This window comes from Rana temporaria, chromosome 10 (assembly GCF_905171775.1).
Source record: "Rana temporaria chromosome 10, aRanTem1.1, whole genome shotgun sequence".
Classification (NCBI taxonomy): Eukaryota; Metazoa; Chordata; class Amphibia; order Anura; family Ranidae; genus Rana; species Rana temporaria.
In genome coordinates, this window is record NC_053498.1 from 119,074,099 (window position 1) to 119,100,347 (window position 26,249).

Here is a 26,249-nt window from a genome sequence, read left to right on the forward strand (position 1 = left end):
GTTGGGAATTTTAGTTCTCCGCATTCTGTACCCTCCCACATAATATCAGCACTCGGTGCATGGAATAAATGGAATGCGGGGCCGGCGACAGGTTGGCTTTTCTGACAGAACATCTGACACAAACAGGACCTCCATCAGTCAGGACAGCTCGCAGTACCGAGTCCATCTCCCCCAACCAATCACCATCACTACCAGCCCAGACTGACTTCTCACGTGACTCTGACATGACCCGCTCCTGGCCATACGGAGGGGCGGTCATGTGACTCGCGGTGGGCGGGACTTTTCGGATGGTACACAGAGACGGGGGCTCGCGGGGAGAAGCGGCTGGATTCACGTGACAGGCGGTGTGAGGATGGCGGCCTGCGGGGGAGACGTGTGCTGTTGCTGCTGCTGTGGGGAGAGGGAGAGCCGCACCCCGGAGGAGCTGGTGAGAGGGTCACCCAGCCTGCATGTGTCACCCACCCCTCTATTGTGTACAATGACACCTACCATACAACCCATTATATCCAACCACAACCAATACATCAATGTACAGGCAATGACTCCCTGCAGAGACCTCTCACTGCCCATCACACCCCGCCTACACCTCTGACTGCCCATCATACCCCGCCTACACCTCTCACCGCCCATCACACCCCGCCTACACCTCTGACTGCCCATCATACCCCGCCTACACCTCTCACCGCCCATCACACCCCGCCTACACCTCTCACCACCCATCACACCCCCCCTACACCTCTCACCACCCATCACACCCCGCCTACACCTCTCACCACCCATCACACCCCGCCTACACCTCTCACCGCCCATCACCCCCCCCCCTACACCTCTCACCGCCCATCACACCCCCCCCTACACCTCTCACCGGCCATCACACCCCGCCTACACCTCTCACCACCCATCACACCCCGCCTACACCTCTCACCGCCCATCACACCCCCCCTACACCTCTCACCGCCCATCACACCCCGCCTACACCTCTCACCGCCCATCACACCCCGCCTACACCTCTCACCGCCCATCACACCCCGCCTACACCTCTCACCACCCATCACACCCCGCCTACACCTCTCACCGCCCATCACACCCCGCCTACACCTCTCACCGCCCATCACACCCCGCCTACACCTCTCACCACCCATCACACCCCCCCTACACCTCTCACCGCCCATCACACCCCGCCTACACCTCTCACCACCCATCACACCCCGCCTACACCTCTCACCACCCATCACACCCCGCCTACACCTCTCACCACCCATCACACCCCGCCTACACCTCTCACCACCCATCACACCCCGCCTACACCTCTCACCGCCCATCACACCCCCCCTACACCTCTCACCGCCCATCACACCCCGCCTACACCTCTCACCGCCCATCACACCCCGCCTACACCTCTGACTGCCCATCATACCCCGCCTACACCTCTCACCGCCCATCACACCCCGCCTACACCTCTCACCACCCATCACACCCCGCCTACACCTCTCACCACCCATCACACCCCGCCTACACCTCTCACCACCCATCACACCCCGCCTACACCTCTCACCGCCCACCGCCCATCACACCCTGCCTACACCTCTCACCGCCCATCACACCCTGCCTACACCTCTCACCGCCCATCACACCCTGCCTACACCTCTCACCGCCCATCACACCCTGCCTACACCTCTCACCGCCCATCACACCCCGCCTACACCTCTCACCGCCCATCACACCCCGCCTACACCTCTCACCGCCCATCACACCCCGCCTACACCTCTCACCGCCCACCACACCCCGCCTACACCTCTCACCGCCCATCACACCCTGCCTACACCTCTCACTGCCCATCACACCCCGCCTACACCTCTCACCGCCCATCACACCCCGCCTACACCTCTCACTGCCCATCACACCCCGCCTACACCTCTCACCGCCCATCACTCCCCGCCTACACCTCTCACCGCCCATCACACCCCGCCTACACCTCTCACTGCCCATCACACCCCGCCTACACCTCTCACCGCCCATCACACCCCGCCTACACCTCTCACCGCCCATCACACCCCGCCTACACCTCTCGCCGCCCATCACACCCCGCCTCGCCTCTCACCGCCCATCACACCCCGCCTACACCTCTCACCGCCCATCACACCCCCCCTACACCTCTCACAGCCCATCACACCCCGCCTACACCTCTCACCACCCATCACACCCCGCCTACACCTCTCACCGCCCATCACACCCCGCCTACACCTCTCACCGCCCATCACACCCCGCCTACACCTCTCACCGCCCATCACACCCCGCCTACACCTCTCACCGCCCATCACACCCCGCCTACACCTCTCACCGCCCATCACACCCCGCCTACACCTCTCACCGCCCATCACACCCCGCCTACACCTCTCACCGCCCATCACACCCCGCCTACACCTCTCACCGCCCATCACACTTCTCACCACCCATCACACCCTGCCTGCAGCTGCGGACGCCCATCACACCCCACCTACAGCCTGTCCTTTTCATTCTTCACAAGATCCTCCTCATTCCTCTGTAACAGTGGTCCCCTAAACTGCAGCCCTTTGCTTGCTTTATCTGGCCCTTGAGGCATTATTCCTGCCACTGACACCAACAATGGGACAATAGTCCTTTCAATGAAAACAAAAATGGGGCACAATTTCTGCCAACAGCACCAACTGTTTCTCCCCTAATACAAAAGATCAGGCAATGTTTACTCCCACTGAGCGCAGTCTGGCCCCCCTAAAGTCTGGAGGACAGTAAACTGGCCCTTCCCTTTTAGAAAGTTTGGAGACCCCGGCTCTATAATTTTCCCTAAGCTCCTCCCCAGTCCTCCATCATTCTTCTTGAGTTCCTTCTCATTTTTTCCTCCTCATTCTTCCCAAGCTTATTTTGCATTTGCTCCTCTTTCTTGTTTCTGAGTTCCTTCTCATTTTCTGCTGCAACTCCTTCCCCCGAGTTTTCTGCTGCAACTCCTTCCCCCGAGTTCCTTCTCGTTTGCACCTCCATTCTTAGCTCTTCCTCATTTGCTCCTCATTCTTCTTCCTGAGCTCTTCCTCATTTGCAGCTCTGCATTTGTTACTCTTTCTTCCCAAGCTCCTCCTCATTTTATTCCTCTTTCTTTCCATAGCTTCACCTAATTTTCCCCTCATCCTTCTTTCTCAGCTCCTTCTCATTTGCTTCTCCGCCTTCCCGAGGTCTTCCTCATTTGTTGCTTCTCCACCTTCCGAGCTCCTATTCATTAGCTCCTCCTCATTTGTTGCTCCTCTACCTTCCCGAGCTCCTATTCATTAGCTCCTCCTTATTTGTTGCTTCTCCACCTTCCCGAGCTCTTCCTCATTTGTTGCTTCTCCACCTTCCCGAGCTCTTCCTCATTTGTTGCTTCTCCACCTTCCCGAGCTCTTCCTCATTTGTTGCTTCTCCACCTTCCCGAGCTCTTCCTCATTTGTTGCTTCTCCACCTTCCCGAGCTCTTCCTCATTTGTTGCTTCTCCACCTTCCCGAGCTCTTCCTCATTTGTTGCTCCTCCACCTTCCCAAGCTCCTACTCATTAGCTCCTCCTCATTTGTTGCTCCTCTACCTTCCCAAGCTCCTACTCATTAGCTCCTCCTCATTTGTTGCTCCTCCACCTTCCCAAGCTCCTACTCATTAGCTCCTCCTCATTTGTTGCTCCTCTACCTTCCCGAGCTCCTACTCATTAGCTCCTCCTCATTTGTTGCTCCTCTACCTTCCCGAGCTCCTACTCATTAGCTCCTCCTCATTTGTTGCTTCTCCACCTTCCCGAGCTCTTCCTCATTTGTTGCTTCTCCACCTTCCCGAGCTCTTCCTCATTTGTTGCTCCTCCACCTTCCCAAGCTCCTACTCATTAGCTCCTCCTCATTTGTTGCTCCTCTTTCTTCCTGAGATCCTCCTTATTTGTAGTTCTTCCTCAATTGCTCCTCCTCCTTTTTCCGGAGCGCCTTTTTTGCTCCACCTCCTTCCCGAGCTTCACATCACCTGCTTTTTCTCCTTCTCAAGATGCTTCTCATTTGTACCTCCTCCCTGTTCCCGAGCTCCTAATCATTTACTTCTCCTCAATTGTTCTGCCTTCACCTTCTCAAGCTCCTCTTCATCTGTTGCTCCTCCTTCTTCCTAAACTCCTCCTTTATTTGTAGCTTTTCCCATTTGCTCCCAAGCTCTTTCTTATTTGCTCCTCCTCCTCATTTTTTTTCTCATCCTTTCCCAAGTTTCTCCTCATTTGTTCCTCCTCATTCTTTTTATCTTTCTTCCTGAGCTGCTCCTCATTCTTTTTGAGATTGCTGGGATCCTGAACACCGATGTCATTCTTCCCGCGCTTTACATCATTCCTGTATTCCCCACATCATTCTTTTTTTATCCGTCCCATCACGCTTCCTGTACACCCCCTTCTGTGGTAATGATGCTGAGAATGTATCAGATCCATACATTGCCCTTCCATGGTGTTTGATGCAATCCTCAACCCTTTCTCTGATTTTCACTTCTATTCACGGTTTGCTTTTGTTAATCGAAATCAATGCAAAACTTCAAAAAGCGGCACTTAGTGTTTGCTAATCCTCTGATCTGTAAACGGCACAGAGCTTTCTCTGGAGAGAAGACCGGGAAAGCTCTACACAAATGAGGGATTAGGGACGGGATTTCCTGCTACAGGACTGGAATTACAGATTCACTTTCCAGCCGCCCCAATGTCCATGCGTTACGGCACCCCGACTTCCACAACTAGTACATGGTACAGGGCGACTTAAAGGGGATCTCCAACCTGCTCAGATATACATAGAGCTGTCATCTACTCAATGACCGTGTTCAATTATAAATCTTTATATTCAGTAAGTCTGTATACACATCAATGGGGGTAATATCTGCTCATTTTATTTATTTAGATAGATATATACACATACACATAGATAGAGAGATATATATATAAATCTCTATCTATAGATGGAGAGAAAGAGATATATATGGCCATATTCACGTATAATCGCGCAAATCTGCGGCGGCGTAACGTATGACATTTACGTTACGCCGCCGCAAGTTTTACGGGCAAGTGCTTGATTCACAAAGCACTTGCCTGTAAAGTTGCGGCGGCGTAGCGTAAATCCCCCGGCGCAAGCCCGCCTAATTCAAATGATCCAGGTAGGGGGCGGGGATCATTTAAATTAGGCGCGTTCCTGCGCCGAACGTGCTGCGCATGCGCCATCCCTAAAATTTCCCGACGTGCATTGTGCTAAATGACGTCGCAAGGACGACATTGGTTTCGACGTGAACGTAAATGGCGTCCAGCCCCATTCACGGACGACTTGCGCAAATGACGTAAAATGTTCAAATTGCGACGCGGGAACGACGGCCATACTTAACATTGGATATGCCACTTAGGGGGCATGTTTATCTTTACGCCGCGTATCTCTTACGGAAACGGCGTAAATTTACTGCGACGGGCAAGCGTACGTTCGTGAATCGGCGTAACGACTCATTTGCAATGGAAGCGCCACCTAGCGGCCAGCGTAAATATTGCACCCTAAGATACGACGGCGCAGGCCGTCGTGTCTTAGGCATGTTTAAGTGTATCTCAGTTTGAGAATACATTTAAACATACGACGGGCTTGGATTCGGAGTTACGTCGGCGTATCTGCTAATACGCCGGCGTAACTCTTTGTGAATCTGGCCCATGATCTCTATATCTATATCTCCTCAACATCCTCTTTAGCAGCACATCGATTGTGTCCTAATGCTCTTCTGTTAATCCAGGGTTTGATAAATTTGCTTGGAATCTAGGAGCCAGCTAAAAAAGTTAGGAGCCAGAAAATGCGCCCCGTCCCAACGAGCTTGCGCACAGAAGCGAACACATACGTGAGTAGCGCCCGCATATGTAAACGGTATTCAAACCACACATGTGAGATATCGCCGCGATCGTTAGAGTGAGAGCAATAATTCTAGCCCTAGACCTCCTCTGTAACTCAAACCATGCAACCTGTAGATTTTTTTAAACGTCGCCTATGGAGATTTTAAAGGGTAAAAGTTTGTCGGCATTCCACGAGCGGACGCAATTTTGAAGCGTGACATGTTGGGTATCAATTTACTCGGCGTAACATTATCTTTCGCAATAAAAAAACAAATTGGGATAACTTTACTGTTGTCTTATTTTTTAATTAAAAAAAGTGCGCTTGTAAGACCGTTGCGCAAATACGGCGTGACAGAGTATTGCAACGATCGCAATTTTATTCTCTAGGGTGTTAGAATAAAAGATATATATAATGTTTGGGGGTTCTACAGGGTGGGCCATTTATATAGATACACCTTAAAGCGGAGGTTCACCCAAAAATCAACTTTCTGCCAATAGATCCAGCATACTGCTGACATCTGCAGTATGCTGTTTTTTTTTTGGTACTTATCGTTTTATCAGCGTTGTTATCCGGCTCCGAGCGGGGAATCCTTCAGGGAATAGGCGTTCCTAAGCCAAGCGGAGTTGATTGACGGGCTGCTAAAGTGCATCACGCCTTCCGAAAATACCCGAAGTGACACGAGTGTTTACTGCGCCTGCCGTGTAGAGCCGACTGCGCAGGCGCCGTAAACACTCGAGCGTCACAAACAGCATACTGCAGATGTCAGCCGTATGCTGGATCTAATGGCAGAAAGTTGATTTTTGGGTGAACCCCCGCTTTAATAAAATGGAAATGGTTGGTGATATTAACTTCCTGTTTGTGGCACGTTAGTATATCTGAGGGGGGAAACTTTTCAAGATGGGTCCTGAAAATTCTCATTTTCGCAGCTGCTTCTAAAAACGGGCACAACGTATCATGCAGCTTATTTATTATTCCCAGCCTGACAATGTACAACAATAGAGGAATGTTCAGCTCTGCTGAGTAAGGATTTCTGAAGGCTTTCTTGGAATCTAGCTGACTAAGGTCAGGATTACAGCACAATGCAAGATTTAAAGGGGTTGTAAAGGAAAAAATTATTTTCCCTAAATAGCTTCCTTTACCTTAGTGCAGTCCTCCTTCACTTTACCTCATCCTTCCATTTTGCTTTTAAATGTCCTTATTTCTTCTGAGAAATCCTCACTTCCTGTTCTTCTGTCTGTTACTCACCATCGTAATGCGAGGCTTTCTCCCTGGTGTGGAGAAAGCCTCTTGAGGGGGCGAGCAGGCAAGTCAGGACACTCTCTACTTTGCAGCTAGAGAAAGGAGCTGTGTGTTAGTGGGCGTCCTGACTCTCCTGCTTTCTGGGTTCTGAGTTCTGGGTCTGCTGTGTCCATTATGAGGGGCTCACACCGTCTCTTAGCCGAGTTCTTGGGCCTGCTTACCTTCTGTCCCCATTATGAGGGCCTCACACCATCCCAGGGCTGAGTTCTGGGTCTGCGCACCTGCAGTGTACATTATGAGGGCCTCACACCGTCTCTTAGCCGAGTTCTTGGGCCTGCTTACCTTCTGTGCACATTGAGGGGCTCCCACCATCCTTGCTGAATATTTCACATTTATGTTGTGAAGAATGCACACAGTCAGATATAGCCCAGAACAAGGAACCAGTGTTCATTTTGTTGCTAAAAATGCCCACTTAGACACAAGTATACAGCCTGAATTTGTACACTGAAGTCCCTTACGTTGTCTTTGTAAAGCTCCACTATCTTTCTTTCTCTTTTTCCTCAGACTATCCTGGGTGAAACCCGTGAGGAGGATGAGGAGATTCTTCCCCGGAAAGATTATGAGGTGAGTTTCTTGTATTGATTCCTCAATGTTTTCCGGCTCTGGTGAGTCACTGAAGCTTTTATTGGATCTGTGTTATTGGCTGACGTGACTTTTATCTCAGTACATTTGGTCATATCGATCATTTTTTGTTACAGAGTTTGGATTACGACCGCTGCATTAATGACCCGTATCTGGAGGTTCTGGAATGCATCAACCGTAAGGTAAAGACTTACCGGCGTACTTATTGCATCTACAGACCTGTCATTTTAGTGTTCATCATGCGATCACATAGAGGGGTAGAGGCAACTTGCTCGGGGCTTTTGTTTCATCCAAATGTTATTTAACCCCTTCCCTCCCACCATATAACAGAATGACGTGCGCAAAGTAGTTAAATTATCCTGACTGGGCGTCCTATGACGTCCAGCAGGATAAGCCACGATCGGTGGTTTGGTGTGTCAGTCTGACAAGCCGCAAATTCTAATCGTGGTAAGGAGCCTATGACGTAGGCTCTTTACCACGTGATCAGCTGTGACAGCGTGCAACCAGGAGGTGCCGGTAAACGGCTTTCTTTCGATTCGGGCTGACGGGAGAAGCGATCGGCGGCTCTCCTGTCAGCGGTGAGGTCTGCGCTGATAATCAGCACATTGATTATCAACTCAGCCCCTATCAGAGGTGCCTACCACATCTGCCAGTCAGTGCCCATCAGTAACGGCTGCCAGTGCCCTTCACAGATGCCTATCAGTAATGACTGTCAGTACCTTATCAGTGCCCATCAATTCTACATATTAGTGCCTCCTCATCAGTGCCAGTCAGTGAAGGAGAAAACAAAATGTTTTAACAAACAATAAAACATTTTTTTTTTTTTTTTTTTTTTAGTTTAGCACCTGCTGATATCAACCTAGGATGGTAGAATTAACATGTATTACTCTATGCAGCCATCATATGCTCAAAATATCTTCTGTAGCAATAAAATGCATTAGTTAAAAGTGGAGTTGCCCTTTATGCATCTTACAGGGTACCGTACCTGGTGATATCATGCTTGGATTGGTCACTCTTAATTTTGTTTTTGTCTTCTTATTTTTTTGCAGAAAGCCAAGCGGTATGAGGCTGTTCGGTGGATCATGGTCTTTGCTATTGGCGTGTGCACTGGACTGGTAGAGACTATTACCTTATCTTCCAGATTATTGCCATTCAATGACCTTAAGTAAATTTTAATTTAATGGATAATCTAAAAACAAGTTGCCAGCTTAAAGTGTTACTAAACACAGGATCCCGCATTCACTATATCTGGTCTCCCACAGTACACTGAACATGGAAATGCCATAGTTTTATTAACCCTTTCGCGCCGAGCGTACGCAGCTGCAAGCATCATCCCGGTACCGTTGTTTAGAGCCAGCGATTGGCTATCCAGACATAACAACCTATGCAGCTAAAAGCCGCTCAGTTGTTATGTGGGAGGGGACACCCCCCCACCGCCTCTCGCCTCTCGATCCTCCATCCGGCGCCTTCTGTGTCCAGGCGGAGACTAAAACTAAGCCGTAAACTGCTTTGATTCAGTCTCTGCAATGTTAACACAATGACGTCACTTCCGGGTTTCTCGGCTGCCAATGGCGCGGGATTTAAAAAAGTACACAGTATTCAGAATCGCTGTTTTCGGTGCAAAGGAGGGATTGGGGGTCTTTTAGATTCCCGCTCCCTCCATAAAGAGTACCTGTCACCACCTATTACTGTCACAAGGGATGTTTACATTCCTTGTGACAGCAATAAAAGTGATCAAAATGTAAAAAAAAAAAACACAATTAATAATAGTAAAAATAAATAAAGAATGTTAAAGCGCCCCCCTCCCGCGAGCTTACGCAACAAAGAAAACACATACGGAAGTCGCGCCCGCATATGAAACCGGTGTTAAAATCACACATGTGAGTTATTGCCGCAATCGTCAGAGCGAGAGTAATAATTCTAGCACTAGACCTCCTCTGTAACGCTAACCTGGTAACCGTAAAAAAAAGTTTAAAGTGTCGCCTATGGAGATTTTTAGGTACCATAGTTTGTCGCAATTCCACGAGTGCGTGCAATGCTTGGTATCTATTTACTCGGCGCAACATCATCTTTCACATTATGCAAAAAAATTGGGCTAACTTTACTTTTTCATTTTTTTTTAATTCATGAAAGTAAGTTTTTCCCAAAAAGTTGCGTTTAAAACACCGCCGCACAAATACCATGTGACATTCAATATTGCAACAATCGCCATTTTATTCTCTAGATTCTCTGCTAAAAAATATATATATAATTTTTGGGGGTTCTAAGTAATTTTCTAGCAAAAAATACGGATTTTAACTTGTAAACACCAAATGTCAGAAATAGGCTTAGGCATGAAAGGGTTAAATATAAACTGATAAATACCCTTTCTCATCAGCAGTTAGAGCAGTCTTGTGACTTCTACCAGTGTCTGGTTAAAGATTGTAGGAGGCGTTTTCATTCTACTCTGACTGTCCTATGAGGCTGCTGGACCCCTGGCCCTCTGTCTGAATAGTGATGATTGGCGCAGTGCTGATCACATGTATCCTCCCAAGAGAGATAAAAATAGCAGTACACACCAAACTGAGCATGTGCAGCTTGTTCCCTGGTCTCTGTACTATTTGGAGATGGTTTGGGGACTCTGGAAGATGGGGAGGATCAGAGGAGACGGGATTAAACAGCCTTTTTACGCAATGCAAAGGATTAACCCCTTAGGTTCCACAGTGACTATAACAAGCATGCTGATTTTACTGTTGTGGGTTTAGTAACACTTTAAATGGGGAAAGTCCTCTGAAATCATTTGAATAATTAAGTCTAGTCTAGCTGTGTTGTAGTTTTTGCTGTTCAGTTATAAGGTGGCCTCAGGTGAGTCTGTCACGGAGCTTTTATGGTACTCCAGTGATGAGAGCTTCCAGCCATAGTTCACCTCTGTTCATATCTACCTTGAGGGCAGTTCCTGATCTTCCTACTTCATTTATCATAATAGAGATTCCAACAGAGGAAATAGATATGTTTTTTGTTTAAAAGATGACGGTACACTAACAGGCCAGGTTTGCAAGATAACTGAAATGCATCACAGGTGATATCATGTGCTGCTCAGTGATTTCAGTATTCTAGTCTGTGGGCCAGATTCAGATACAAGATACGCCGTCGTATCTCTGAGTGCGGGAGGTCGTATCTATGCGCCTGATTCAGAGAATCAGTTACGCATAGATATCCCTAAGATCTGACTGGTGTAAGTGTCTTACACCGTCGTATCTTAGGCTGCATTTTCAGGCTGGCCGCTAGGTGGCACTTCCGTATGTTTACGCGAGGAATATGCTAATTAGGTAGATACGGCTATTCAGAAACGTACGTTCGGCCGGCGCAATTTTTTACGTCGTTTACGTTAGGCTTTTTTCGGCGTATAGTTACCCCTGCTATATGAGGCGTAGCTAATGTTAAGTATGGCCGTCGTTCCCGCGCCGAGTTTTGAAATTTTACGTCGATTGAGGAGCTGCGGTGGCTCAACGTGATTGGCACTGCGCTGACAAGCCATTCACCTCTGCAGCTAGGGGTTCGGATCCTGGTCTCGGCTACATGTGAATTGAGTTTGGTGGTCTCAGCCCGGCTCCCGGTGAGTGTGCTATGCGAGGTAAGCCTGCGCTTAGTACGCCCACCCCCCTCCCACAAAAACCACCACACTTGCACGCACTCGAAATTGGGTTAACATGCACGCACTTTGACCACGCGGTCTCTAAAAAGAGAGGCGAAGGACTAACGGGGCTAGTTGAGCGGGCTAGATCCTCTCACTCCCTTATAGGGAGTCCCTCTGCCCCGTTGGGCTTCAAAGCGGAGCAGGTAGGGCGGGCTGTGTGGGAGGACCCCCTCACACACCCGCCATTGCCACCCGGGGCATGGAGAAAGGTGGTAGATTGCCTCTGGGGGAGGCCTGCCTACTCCCAACTCCTGCAGTCCGGCTCCTCTCTCGAGTACACGCACAAAATACATTTTAATAAAAAAAAAATTTTACGTCGATTGCCTAAGTCGTTCGCGAATAGGGCTGTACGTCATTTACGTTCACGTCGAATCCAATACGTCCTTGCGGCGTACTTTAGAGCAATGCACACTGGGATATTTTACGGACGACGCATGCGCCGTTCAAAAAAAAACGTAAAAAACGTGGGGTCAAGTACAATTTAGATAAAACACGCCCCCAACATCCCCATTTGAATTAGGCGGGCTTACGCCGCCACACATACGTTACGCCCCCGTAACTAAGGGCGCAAGTTCTTTCTCAATACAGAACTTGCGCCCAAAGTTACAGCGGCGTAACGTATCTGAGACACGTTACGCCAGCAGAAAGATCCGCTGATCTTTCTGAATCTGGCCCTGTATCTCCCCAAGGTAATACTTAAAATCTGGCCTGTTGGTGGGTTTTGAGGACAGGAGTTGGGAACCACTGCTCTAAATCAACTGAAAGCTGAGCTCCAGCCTTCCTTCAGTTCTACAGGCTCCTCTCCTGTACTGAAATGGCATACTCTGATTGCATTGCACAATTAAAAGCTGCGGCAAGACTAATGCCGCGTACACACGATCAGAAATTCCGACAAGAAAACCGATTGGAATGTTGGCTCAAACTTGTGTTGCATACACACGGTCAAACTAAATTCCGACCGCCAAGAACGCGGTCACGTACAACACTACAACGAGCCAAGAAAAATAAAGTTCATTCATTCTGAGCATGCGTGTTTTTTCGCGCGTCGGAATTGCATACAGACGATCAGAATTTCCAGCAAGAACTTTTCTTGTTGGAAAAATTGAGAACCAGCTCTCAAATTTTTGCTGTCGGAAATTCCGACAGAAAAAGTCAGATGGAGCCTACACACGGTCAGAATTTCCGACCAAAAGTTCACATCAAACTTTTCTTGTCGAAATTCCGACCGTGTGTAGGCGGCATTACCCTTTTCATTCATTGGGTTTTCAGTTCTTGCAATCAGGGAGGCTCGGTATCCCATGTGGGTGTTGCCTATGGTGGTCTGCTTGCCTGCCTAGGAGCAACCTCTTCTACAGACTGGTATATACCCATCAAGAAATGTTGATACAGTATTTGTATAACTCCTCCCAAGAGCCAACCCACTGCTTGTATCAGTGCTGGGGTCTCTTGAGAGGAGTACTGGGGCCGGGTGCTGTGATGTTTTCATGAATCTATGTACAGCACCCTGATGGCCCCTTCCACCAGCCATGATCTGCCTGCATTGCATAAAGAAGCACAGGAAGTAAGCTACGTCATGAAAACAGGTTTTATTTCAAAAATTCAATTAGCGTTTGTTCAGCTAATAATGGTACCAGCAAAAAAATAAGGGCCAGATTCACAGAATCAGTACGCCGGAGTATCTGCTGATACTCCGGCGTATTTTCAAATTTGCCGCGTCGTATCTTGATTTGGAATCCTCAAACCAACATACGACAGCTTTTGGCAAAGATCCGACAGGCGTACGCCTTCGGATAGTAGGTGTAATTTTCTGGCGGCCGCTGGGTGGAGTTTGCATCGTTTTCCAGCGTCGGGTATGCAAATTAGCTGTTTACGGCAATCCACAAAGGTACGCGCGTTCGTTAGCGTCGTCGCTAGTCGGTTTTTCCCGTCGCAAACATAAGCCTGCTTTTTCATGGCTTACATTTAGACCAGCCATGTTAAAGTATGGCCGTCGTTCCCGCGTCGAATTTAAAACATTTTTTTTTTTTTTTTGCGTAAGACGTCCGGGAATACGAAACGACGTAACGCACGTCGCCGTTCAAAATATAACGTCGGGGCAACGTCATTTCGCGCAAAGCACGGCGGGAAATTTTCATACGGAGCATGCGCAGAACGTTCGGCGCGGGAGCGCGCCTAATTTAAATGACACACGCCCCATTTGAATTAGGCGGGCTTGAGCCAGACAGATTTACGTTACGCCGCCGCAAGTTAACACGTAAGTGCTTTGTGAATCAAGCATTTACGGCGAAAACTTGCGGCGGAGTCACGTAAAGGGAATACGTTACGCCACCGCAATTTTTCATGAATCTGGCCCTAAATGTTTTACGTTTTGGACAGGATGTAGTGTAAAAACATTTATCAGGTTTCTACATTAATTCTACATTATTCCATTACCATTGTATTTTCTGATTTTATAATGACTGAATCTGTGTTCCTGTGCAGGTCGGGCTGTTTGTGGATTACTTTGTGCGTCTCTTCTCTCAGTTCAAGTTCAGAGTGGTGCAGAGCTGTATCCTTTTCCCATGTGTGACCTACAGCTGCTTTGTTCACACATTTCCTACCCACCCGGCTTAGTCTGCACACTACGTAGTGATTAACCACTTAAGACCCGGACCAAAATGAAGCTAAAGGACCCGGCCAGGTTTTGCGATTTGGCACTGCGTCACTTTAACAGACAATTGCGCGGTCGTGCGACGTGGCTCCCAAACAAAATTGGCATCCTTTTTTCCCACTAATAGAGCTTTCTTTTGGTGGTATTTGATCACCTCTGCGGTTTTTATTTTTTGCGCTATAAACAAAAATAGAGCGACAATTTTGAAAAAATGCAATATTTTTACTATTTCCTATAATAAATATCCCCCAAAAATATATATATAAAAAAAAATGTTTTTTCCTCAGTTTAGGCCGATACGTATTCTTCTACCTATTTTTTGTAAAAAAAATCACAGTAAGCGTTTATGGGTTGGTTTGCGCAAAATTTATAGCGTTTACAAAATAGGGGATAGTTTTATTGCATTTTTTTATAAAAAAAAATTTTTTGTACTACTTATGGCGACGATTAGCGTTTTTTTTTTTTTTTTCGTGACTGCGACATTATGGCGGACACTTGGGACAATTTTGACACATTTTTGGGACCATTGTCATTTTCACAGCAAAATAAGCATTTAAAATGCATTGTTGACTGTGAAAATGACAGTTGCAGTTTGGGAGTTAACCACAGGGGGCGGTGATGGGGTTATGTGTTCCCTGAAGTGTGTTTACAACTGTAGGGGGGTGTGGCTGTAGGTGTGACGTCATCGATTGTGTCCCCCTGTAAAAGGGATCACACGATCGATGCCGCCGCCACAGTGAAGAACGGGGAAGCCGTGTTTACACACAGCTCTCCCCGTTCTTCATCTCCGGGGACCGATCGCGGGACTCCAGCGGCGATCGGGTCCCGCGCCCGCGACCTACGGCAGGACAATAGCACAGCACGTACCTGTACGTGCATGTGCCCAGCCGTGCCATTCTGCCGATGTAAATGTGCAGGAGGCGGTCCTTAAGTGGTTAAACACAACCTAATCTTTATACTCTTTGCTCTGAAGCACTCTGCCCTATATTTCCCCAATCATCAGTTCCTCCCTCTGCAGGAAACTCAAAACGGGTATAAACCCCTCCAGCCCCCCTTGTCCCTCCAGTTTAAATCGTTTTCAGCTGTAAAAAAAAAAAAAAGCGGTGAAATGTATGCTTTTGTTGTTTGACCGCATAGTTGTTGGGTCAGCGGTCTGCCCTCCTGATGCAATTCTTATCCAGTTGCCTTCCCTTTCCTTTGTGGTCAGAGGGGTTCGCTTGGCCCCATTTCCCAGAGCCCCTGGCCTGTGTACTCTGTTCTCCTCCCCCCCCCCCCCCGGGAAACTTCAGTTTTAGCCTGGGGTTGTTAGAGGGGTGGGCTATTTGGGTTGTGTCTTAGTGGGTGGAGCACCTTCTAGGAGTGACATACGACTTAAACCTCGTTTGCATATGATCATGTCATGCTTTGTGGTTCGTGTAGGTGCATATTTGGCTATAGCAGGGCTGCGTGGAGGGAAAATAATCCTGATCATGAAAAAAAAACAAAGGACAGCAGGGCGACTCTGATTGCTACTGCACCCAGGCAAGGGGATGAAGTCACGTGACCTGACAACGTAACACATTGGGAGGAGCTGGTGACATCACGCCGCGAACCAGAAATGCGTGGTCAGCTATTTTTGTTGGAGGATTTCCACAGTCATTTGCTTATATATTGCAGTGCACCAAGAAAATTGCACGTTTTAGTTGAGCATATTTAATTTTAAATAAAAATTATAATACAGTGAGTGGAAAAAATTGCCAAGCCATATGTTGGGATAAGGCAATGTGTTACTTTAACTGACAATTGCGCAGTCATGCAACGCTGTACATAACATTTATGCTGTGATGGCATGCATGCCCCCTGTAGGCGGAAGTGAAGAAACGTGTGTGTGTGTGTGTGTGTGTGTGTGTGTGTGTGTGTGTGTGTGTGTGTATGTATGTGTATATATATATATACATACATACATACATACATACATTATCTCCCAAAAGTAAGTACACCCCTCCCATTTTTGTAAATATTTTTTTGTGCTGTCCCCTTAAAATAACTCAACACACAGCCAATAATGTCTAAACCGCTGGTAGCAAAATGATGTGATTATGTTATGTGACTCATTAGTGTTACAAGGTCTCAGGTGTAAATGGGGAGCAGGTGTGTTAAATTTGGTGTTATCGCTCTCACTCTCTCATACCGGTCACTGGAAGTTCAACATGGCACCTCATGGCAAAGAACTCTCTGAGGATCTGAAAAAATAATTGTTGCTCTACATAAAGATGGTCTAGGCTATAAGAAAGTGAAGGGTATGATCCCTCGTGCTACGGAGTGAATGAATAAAATGGAAATAAATAAATAGGAAAAAAAATTCAAATTATGAAAACTGCTGCTAGACCTAGAGTGTTGCACAAAAATATAATGTAAAAATGTTACCCACCCCTAGGCTATAAGAAGATTTCCAAAACCCTGAAACTGAGCTGCAGCACGGTGGCAAAGACCATACAGGAGTTTATCAGTACAGGTTCCATTCAGAACAGGCCTTGTCATGGTCGACCAAAGAAGTTGAGTGCACGTGCTCAGCGTCATATCCAGAGGTTGTCTTTGGGAAATGGACGTATGAGTGCTGCCAGCATTGCTGCAGAGGTTGAAGGGGTGGGGGGACAGTCTGACAGTGCTCAGACCATACGCCGCACACTGCATCAAATTGGTCTGCATGGTTGTCACCCCAGAAAGAAGCCTCTTCTAAAAATGATGCATAAGAAAGCCTGAAAACAGTTTGCTGACGACAATCAGACCAAGGACATGGATTACTGGAACCATGTCCTGTGTTCTGATGAGACCAAGATAAACTTGCTTGGTTCAGATGGTGTCAAGCGTGTGTGGCGGCAACCAGGTGAGGATTACAAAGACAAGTGTGTCTTGCCTACAGTCAATCATGGTAGTGAGAATGTTATAGTCTGGGGCTGCATGAGTGCTGCCGGCACTGGGGAGCTACAGTTCATTGAGGGAACCATGAATGCCAACATGTACTGTGACATACTGAAGCAGAGCATGATCCCCTCCCTCCGGAGCCTGGGCCGCAGGGCAGTATTCCAACATAACGACCCCAAACATACCTCCGAGATGACCACTGTCTTGCTAAAGAAGCTGAAGGGTAAAGGTGATGGACTGGCCAAGCATGTCTCCAGACCTAAACCCTATTGAGCATCTGTGGGGCATCCTCAAACAGAAGGTGGAGGAGCGCAAGGTCTCCAACATCCACCAGCTCTGTGATGTCATCATGGAGGAGGGGAAGAGGACTCCAGTGGCAACCTGTGACGCTCTGGTGAACTCCATGCCCAAGAGGGTTAAGGCAGTGCTGGAAAATAATGGTGGCCACACAAAATATTGACACTTTGGGCCCAATTAATTTTCATTTAGGGGTGTACTAACTTTTGTTGCCAGCAGTTGAGACATTAATGGCTGTGTGTTGAGTTATTTTGAGGGGACAGCAAATGTACACTGTTATACAAGCTGTACACTCACTACTTTACATTGTAGCAAAGTGTAATTTCTTCAGTTTTGTCACATGAAAAGATAGAATAAAATATTTACAGAAATGTGAGGGGTGTACTCACTTTTGTGAGATACTGTATATACGTGATCCTACACAGGAGAGCCACCCTGTAGCAGTAAATCTGCTATGGGGTGGTCAGTGGTTAAAGAGGTAGCACAATGACTCATTTACATATTTTTATTTTATTTTGCATATTTCTTTTTATAGTTTGGTAACTAAGAGGTGATTAGTAGATCTGTACATATCATTTTAAGCTCTCATTTGTAGTGATTGCTCTGAAGTTTTTGTGATTCACCCCTCATGTGAATAGTAAAACAGGACAGTACAATGATGAGCCTTTGTAAGAGAGTCATGTATGCCATTTGGGCGCCATTTTATCTTTCCTTGACCTGATAACGCAGCTGTTGAGGATTGCACGGATCGAGGATGTCTGGCCTTGTCTCTGCTGGAACTCCTGGGGTTCAACATGACCTTTGCCTTCATAGCCACACTCTTCGTCCTCATCCAGGTAATGACTAGCATGAAGAGGATTGTTCTTCTGTTACAATGTGAAGGTTTTCCTGGATTTATCCGATCACCTCCTGAACTTCAGATTAAAGTGGAGGTCCACCCTAAAAACAAAAAATGCACCAAAATCCTGCAAAAAAAATGAAAAAAAAAATTGATTTGCCAGAAATGTCGGTTGCTATGCGGATGTTCCTAATCTGCCTCTTCCCATATCGCGGCAGGTCTTCTTCCTCGTCCTCCCCGCGATTATCTTCTGGGAATGGGGCATGCTGCCTTCTGGGAACTGTGTGTATCCCAGAAAGCAGCCGCCCATTCACAAAAGTGCTGCGAGACTCGCGCATGCGCAGTAGGAAACGGGCAGTGAAGCCGCAAGTCTCCACTGCCTGTTTTCCTCAGTAAGGATGGCGGCACCGGGAGCTGCTAGGATCGAGCGATCGGCCTCGACGCGGGGGGGGTGGGGCAATATCGAGGGTGCCTAGGACAGGTAAGTGTTCTTATTAAAAGTCAGCAGCTACAGTGTTTGTAGCTGCTGACTTTTAGACCCCTTTCACACTGAGGAGTTTTTCAGGCGGTACAGCGCTAAAAATAGCGCTGCTTTACCGCTTGAAAAACTCCTTCACTGCCTACTCAATGTGAAAGCCTGAGGGCTTTCACACTGAGGCGATGCGCTCGCGGGAGACAAAAAAATCTCCTGTCAGCAGCATCTTTGGAGTGGTGAGAGGAGCGGCATGTATACCACTCCTTCACCGCTCCTTCCCATGGAAAACAGCAGCAATACCGCCCGCAATGTGCCTCTAAAGAGGCGCATTGCGGGCAGTATTAACCCTTTATCGGCCGCTAGCGGGGGTTAATACCGCACCGCTAGCGGCCGATTCCCGCGGTAATCCCGGCGGTATAACGGCGCTATTTTTAGCGGCGTTATACCACCACCGCGGCTCCCGCCCCAGTGTGAAAGGGGCCTTAGAGAAAAAAAGATCACGGGTGGAACCCCCGCTGTAATGATTGGAATGGCACTATCTGCGAAATTCAGGTGTAAATGCTAGCACTCGCCTGCCAAGGCCAGCCCTTGTCTACCCCCTGACTCTGGCATTGACTATTCTAGTTTTGGAACATTTTGCTTCGAGGGAAGCATCCCAAGATTTCCCCCCAAAAAATTTCTGAATAAGGTTTTGCTTTTATAGATTTTAAAAAGGTGTGTGTGTGTGTGTGTGTGTGTGTGTGTGTGTGTCTATGTGATATATATATATATATCACACATACATTATTCTTTTGATTTTTATTTATTCTATAATGGAATTTATTATTATTATTTTATTTATTTATTTATTTATTTATTTTTTTCCTTGCATAGCCTGTAGCGGCAGGATCTGGGATTCCTGAGATTAAATGTTACCTGAATGGAGTAAAGGTCCCAGGCGTGGTCCGTCTCAGAACGCTCGTTTGCAAGGCTTTGGGGGTTTTGTTTGGTGTTTCTGGAGGTAAGGACAGCGCCACCCAAAGGTATACTGCACAAGAAAAGCATTTTCTGGAGTTTAGTATTAACATAAGTTTGAGTTCTGTCCACAAATAGAAATCAAATATTGGAGCTTTTCTGTTGTGTACCAGAGGAATGGAAAAAAAATATATTTCTATTGTATACATTTTAAAGGCCAAGTCTGGGCTCTGGCCTCCACCCCTTCTTGATCCCTTCATGCCCCACAGCAATGTGTGGGGGTTTTTGTTTAATTTTTTTTTATTAACACTCCCTCGATGTCTTTAGACTGGTCACATGACTCTTCCTCTTACTCCCTGTGTCCTCTCAGTGGTGGGAAGGTTTGTTGATAAAGTGGCACTGATGTGATGTCTTCGCTGTTCTCTCCATCAGTACACTGCAAGCGTAGGGTAGCATGGTGAGAATGAGCCCATGGTGGTCTGCACTCACAATATGCCTTCAGCCTTCCAGGTTCAACCCAGAAAAATTAACAACAGAGAAGGAATACTGCAGGAGACGGCATTAGAATTAATTTTTTTTCTTGAACATTGAGGGGGACTAATGTTAAAACATTAGCCCGGAGTTTAGCTTTGGTTATTGTCTGCTGTTCAGCCTCATAAAATTAATAGTTGGTATTAGAAATCAGGCACATTTTGTTAGTAGTATATTATTCATAAATTAGCCACGTGACCTACAAATTTTCTATTTACAGGCCTTTTCATTGGGAAGGAGGGACCGATGATTCACAGCGGGGCTGTTGTCGGTGCCGGGCTTCCTCAAGTAAGTGGGATTTCCTTCCTCAGCATTATCTACCATGTATCTCCCCAACACTACACCCTTATGCAGACTCTAATTGCATTACTATTTGAAGTGTTTGTAAACCCATTTAATTAAGTCTATGCCAGCCCCTCTATTAGGGCCTGGCATACCACACTATGTTAGTCTTTTATAAAAACAAGGCTTCTAAATACCTGTTTAGACCTGTCTTCAGGCCGGTCACATGACTTGCGGCCGCTGTATATCACGAATACATGGATACTGCAGAAGGGACAGAGATCTCCCTCTGACGTAAGCTTGGGAGGCCACATGACTGCTCAACCCCTCGAGAGTCATAAAGATTGCTCTAAACAGGCATTTACAAGCCTTGTTTTTATAAAAGAATAATACAGTGTGGTATGCCAGGCTCTAATAGAGGGGCTGGCAGTGACCATTGATACGTTTTTGTTACTATTAGTGGGGGGGGGGGGGGGGGCAACACAGACACAACTGACAGGCAGGGAGGAGGGAATGAGGGGGAGAGCAGGGCTGCGGAGGATGACGTGGTCAGAGCAGAGAGGGATACAGGAAGTGGCAGGTTCAGGCACGTTTTTTTTTTTTTACAGTTTAGAGGGGGGGCAAGGGACCAGGATATCTATATATTTTTTTGGGGGGTTACCAAGCACTTTAAAGGATACATTTCAGTATAATAATTAGAGGTAGACCGATATATCGGCCGATATTTGGCCATTTTTGATGCATCGGCCGATTTATTATCAAAATTAGGCCGATATTTTACACTGACCGCCGTTCCTCCTCCACACTCGGTGACTCTGGCAGCTTCAAGCGCCGCACTGAGTGTGAAACTGACAATGGAGAGAGAGAGGAGCTGTCACCTCGATATCGGGGGTGGGCGGGACCCAGCAGCTATATTACACCAGCCAATGGGATGGTATCTGGGCGGGCCGCTATGTGTATGTGGCCCCACCCCCTTTCTAAAGCAGCCCAATCATTGGCTGGTGTAATTCAGCTGCTGGGTCCCGCCCACCCCCGACATCGAGCTGACGGCTCCTCTCTCTCTCTCTCTCTCTCTCCTCTCTGTTAGTTTCACACAGTTAGTTACAATCGGCTTTGTTGTGAAACCTGCCAGTGCCACCGCAAATCAGTGCCACCAGCCAGTGCCATCTGTCAGTGCCACTGCCAACCAGTGTCACCCACCAGTGCCAATCAGTTCCAATTGCCAGTGCCACTGCCAATCAGTGCCATCTGTCAGTTCCAAACCAGTGCCACCTGCCAGTGCCAATAGTGCCATCTGTCAGTTCTAAACCAGTGCCACCTGCCAGTGCCAATCAGTGTCACATGCCAGTTCCAAACCAGTGCCACCTGCTAGTGCCAATGGCACCATCTGTCAGTTCCAAACAAGTGCCACCTGCCAGTTCCAAACCAGTGCCACCTGCTAGTGCCATCTGAACTGAGCACATCAAGTGTGTGCTAGAGTGACAGGAGTAAGCAGGAAGGAGTGGAGTAGGTGAGGTGTTTTATTTATTTATTTTTAAATCGGCCTAAAATATCGGCCACAAAAATCAGCATCATATATCGGCCGCCCCAATTTCTAAATATCGACATCGGCCAGAGAAAAACCCATATCGGTCTACCTCCTAATAACCCTAACTTGCTCTAGTTTTGATCTGTGCTTTGGTTGCTGAGCTGGCCTGGTAGACGGCACATCCCCACCTCCCTGCACTGTCGTTTGACCATGTTGCTCAGCAGGAGAGGAATTTCTGGTTGACAGTGTTCGCCTATAGCACTAGACGCACTCTCAAGATGAGTGTCCTCCCTATTAAAAGAGAGAATTGGCCAAAGCTCTTTTGGGCATACTTTTAATTTGGGTCACAGGAGTGCCCTTAGTTCTGTACTCTTGTGACCCAGATTCTGCCCACGGTCAGCAGATGTCACACAGCTGGTCTAGGCTCTGCAGGGATCCCAACATTTATGTTGGAATCCACCCAAATTTCTTATCGGCGGCTGACTCTTCCTCTGGAGCCAGCCACTCCTGCCCTCTGCACAGCCTGACACTTCAGTGAGCACTGGAGGTGAAGAGCAGTGAGACAGAAGGCTGAGAACTGAGTGATCAAGTGGTGGGAAAAAGCTGCAGAATCAGACTGATGCGTTTTCACATGGGTGAGTATGTAAGGCTTTTTTTTTGTTTGTTTGGTAATCCCACACTATTCCTTTAGGTCACTTTCACACTGAGGTGTTTTACAGTAGTTTTTTTGCGCTAAAAATAGTGCCTGACAAGCGCCTGTAAACTCCCTCTTCTGCAGCCCCAGTGTGAAAGCCTGAGTGCTTTCACACTGGGCGGTGCGCTTGCGAGACTGGAAAAAAAAGTCCTGCAAGCAGTATCTAAACCGCCCCTGCCATTGAAATCAAAGCGTTTCAGCAGTGGCGTCTTGCGGGCCGCTTTTAACCTTTTTTTTTTTTTTCCGGCCGCTAGTGGGGGTGAAAAGCAACGCTAAAACTAGCCACGCTTTACTGCTACTGCCCCTATGTGAAAGTAGCCTTAATGCTGGGACAGGTGGTGTTTCGGCACGACCATCCTGTATATATGTTTCCAGTGGAATGCATTTAGAGAATATACACACATACACAAAAGTGATAGCAGGAGTTGATAAAGCCGCTGGGAGAGGATGACAGTGGAAACTTGGAGGAGAACAAGATTATCAGAAGGAGGTAGGGAACAGGAATAACTGCAGGAGACAAAAGATTGAATAGAGGTGCCGAGGGAGGGAGACAGACAGCAGGTGGTGGGAGAGAAAAGAAAAATTACAGGGGGTGAGTGAGAGAAAATGACAGTGTGAAGGCATAGCAGAGAGGATGATGGCTCATCCTTGGGAATGCCCACAAATAGGGCTTCACACAGGGATGGAGCTTACAGCCAATAGATCTGAAGATGTGCTTTTCTTCCAAATGGTTCTGCTTTTCCATTCTGAGGCACTGATGATTTTTTTTTATTTTGCTTAAATGATCGAGCCAGCAAGTTAGCTTTTAGTACTGCTGAGACTTCTTTAATGGATCAACATGTCTGAAAAAAGTCTGTATAGCTCGTATATCCCATGGCTACCATTATTTTATACCTTCTGTCCTATAACAACTGTTGAATTATGTTTAGTTGGTACCAACACTCTTCATTGTCCTCATCCACCGTTTAACCAAATATGAGCCCCTTCTATGCTGACCATCACATGAAGTTTGATTATACAGGGCTCAATCTGATTGGTGCCTGCAAGACAGGGCACATCTTTCTACTACCAACTATCAGAATAGCAGCGGTGGCTTTCAGGAACAGTCTGTTCTTATGTAGTACTTGTAAATGAGGCAAACCATTTCTTTTTGATAAATGAGGCCTGGTGTTTGAATTTTAACCCGTGTATAAGACTCTGCAGGCTGGGATGCGTGGTGTATCTACAACTGTTCCAGGATAAGGTCAATTTACATTTTATTCATCTTTAATTCTGATCTCTTTATCTCTCTTCCAGTTCCAGAGCATTTCATTCCAGAAGATTCGCTTTGACTTTCCATATTTTCGCAGTGACAGGTACAGTCTGCAGAGAATTAGAGATTAACCGCTTAAGACCCGGACCTTTAGGCAGTTAAAGGACCTGGCCAGGTTTTGCGATTCGGCACTGCATCGCTTTAACAGACAATTGTGCGGTCGTGCGATGTGGCTCCCAAACAAAATTGACGTCCTTTTTTTCCCACAAATATAGCTTTCTTTTGGTGGTATTTGATCACCTCTGCGTTTTTTTTTGTTTTTTTTTTTGCGCTATAAACAAAAATAGAGCGAGAATTTTGAAAAAAATTCAATATTTTTTACTTTTTGCTATAATATCCCCCAAAAATATATAAAAAATCATTTTTTCCCTCAGTTTAGGCCGATACGTATTTTTCTACCTAGTTTTGGTAAAAAAAAAATCGCAATAAGCGTTTATCGGTTGGTTTGCGCAAAATTTATAGCGTTTACAAAATGGGGGATAGTTTTATTGCATTTTTATAAAAAAAAAAAATTTTTTTTACTACTGATGGCGATCAGCGTTTTTTTTTTTTTTTTTTTCGTGACTGCGACATTATGGCGGACACTTCCGACAATTTTCACACATTTTTGGGACCATTGTAATTTTCACAGCAAAAAATGCATTGTTTACTGTGAAAATTACAATTGCAGTTTGGGAGTTAACCACAAGGGGGCGCTGAAGGGGTTATGTATGACCTAATATGTGTTTCTAACTGTAGGGGGGTGTGACATCATCCATTGTGTATCCCTATAAAAGGGATCACACGATCGATGACGCTGCCACAGTGAAGAACGGGGAAGCCGTGTTTACACACAGCTCTCCCCGTTCTTCAGCTCCGGGGACCGATCGCAGAACTCCAGCGGCGATCGGGTCCGCAGGTCCCGCGCTCCTGGTCACGGAGCTTCGGACCGGGTACCTGTACGTGCATGTGCCCAGCCGTGCCATTCTGCCGACGTAAATGTGCAGGAGGCGGTGGTTAAAGAAATAGATTTTTTATTTATCTTCATGAAAACAAGTGTTGGTTTCCTCCTCTATGACTTTGTTTTCTTCCTCAGGGACAAGAGGGACTTTGTTTCAGCTGGAGCCGCAGCAGGGGTGGCGGCGGCCTTCGGGGCTCCCATTGGGGGTACACTGTTTAGTTTGGAGGAAGGGTCATCTTTTTGGAATCAGGGGCTGACATGGAAAGTGGTAAGTAGTTAGTGTGGTTCATCTGTTCTGACAACATTGTGGTGTTTCTGTACAATGGCTGTGAATAAAAGAGAGCTTGGCAGTTTGGTTTCCTGATGCTGGGCAAACACTGAAACGGCTTCCAAAGTCCAAAACTATTTCCCCATGTAGTGGGGCTGTGCCTGCACTGCACGGGGTCAGCTGCTCATTTTGTCTAGGGTGAGGGGAAAGCTTATACAGTGGAACCTCGGATTACAAGCATAATGCGTTCCAGGAGAATGCTCGTAATGCAAAGTACTTGCATATCAAAGCGAGTTTCCCCATAGAGGTCAATGGAAACGAAAACAATTTGTTCCGCATTGACTTCAATGGCATGCAATACCGCATGTGGTCAGAGGTAGGGGGGGAGCCAGAGAGCCTCATAAACACTCGGAAAGGCCCGAGGACAGCTCGGCTGAACTCGGGAATGGGGTATTTCTGAGATTTGCCAAATGGCTCTGCTCGACTCTGGCATCCCCCACCTCATGGCCAAATGCAGTACTGCACATCGCTGTAGCTTGAATCCTGCTCGTTTTGCGAGACCGCACTTGCAAACCGAGTCAGGATTTTTAAAATTACAGCGCTCCTATTGCGAAACGCTTGTTAACCGCATTACTTGCAATCTGAGGTTCCACTGTACTCACCTGATCCTTCCTTCTACTGGAAAGCGGCATTTCCCCCATGGTCCAATGGTGGACTGTTCCTGGTCTGTGTAGTCTGCTCTAGGCAGGATGACATCTGGAGCAGTCCACACCTTAAGACCGTCGGCGTGCGGGGGTGCCGGACTGGTCTTCTGCTGGGAGAATTGACAGAGGGTACATAAATCTCCTTTCCCCTAGACAAAAACAAGCGGTTGACACGTGCAGTGCTCACACAGCCCCACGGCATGTATTCTAAGTGAGTAGCTTTTCTGCTTAACAGTACTAGGGTTGTTCAAATCCCAGCCTGTGCAGAGTTTGCATGTTCTCCCAGTGCCTGCATGGGTTTCCTTCCATGCACCAAAGACATGCTGGTAGGTTAATTGGCCCTAGTATGTGTATGTATGAATGTGAGTCAGGGGTTTATACTGTAAGCTCCTTGAGGGTAGGGACTGATGTGAATGTACAATGTATACAGTGCTGTGAAAGTATTTGCTCCT

The 26,249-nt window shown here is 47.2% G+C and overlaps 1 protein-coding gene across 3 annotated transcripts in view; it reads left to right on the plus strand.

Moving 5' to 3' along the window:
• Positions 1–271: 271 nt before the first annotated feature.
• CLCN6 (chloride voltage-gated channel 6) overlaps positions 272–26,249 on the plus strand; it is a 48,503-nt gene continuing 22,525 nt past the window's right edge. For all 3 annotated transcript variants that reach the window (XR_005743890.1, XR_005743891.1, XM_040326086.1), the window contains exons 1-10: positions 272–427; positions 7,667–7,726; positions 7,861–7,926; positions 8,794–8,859; positions 13,902–13,968; positions 18,001–18,107; positions 19,458–19,584; positions 20,290–20,357; positions 23,870–23,928; positions 24,961–25,093. Coding sequence is in view for 1 of the 3 variants with exons in the window: in XM_040326086.1 (XP_040182020.1) it covers positions 353–427; positions 7,667–7,726; positions 7,861–7,926; positions 8,794–8,859; positions 13,902–13,968; positions 18,001–18,107; positions 19,458–19,584; positions 20,290–20,357; positions 23,870–23,928; positions 24,961–25,093 (828 nt within the window). In the remaining 2 variants the exon portion in view is untranslated. The remainder of the gene's footprint in view (positions 428–7,666; positions 7,727–7,860; positions 7,927–8,793; positions 8,860–13,901; positions 13,969–18,000; positions 18,108–19,457; positions 19,585–20,289; positions 20,358–23,869; positions 23,929–24,960; positions 25,094–26,249) is intronic.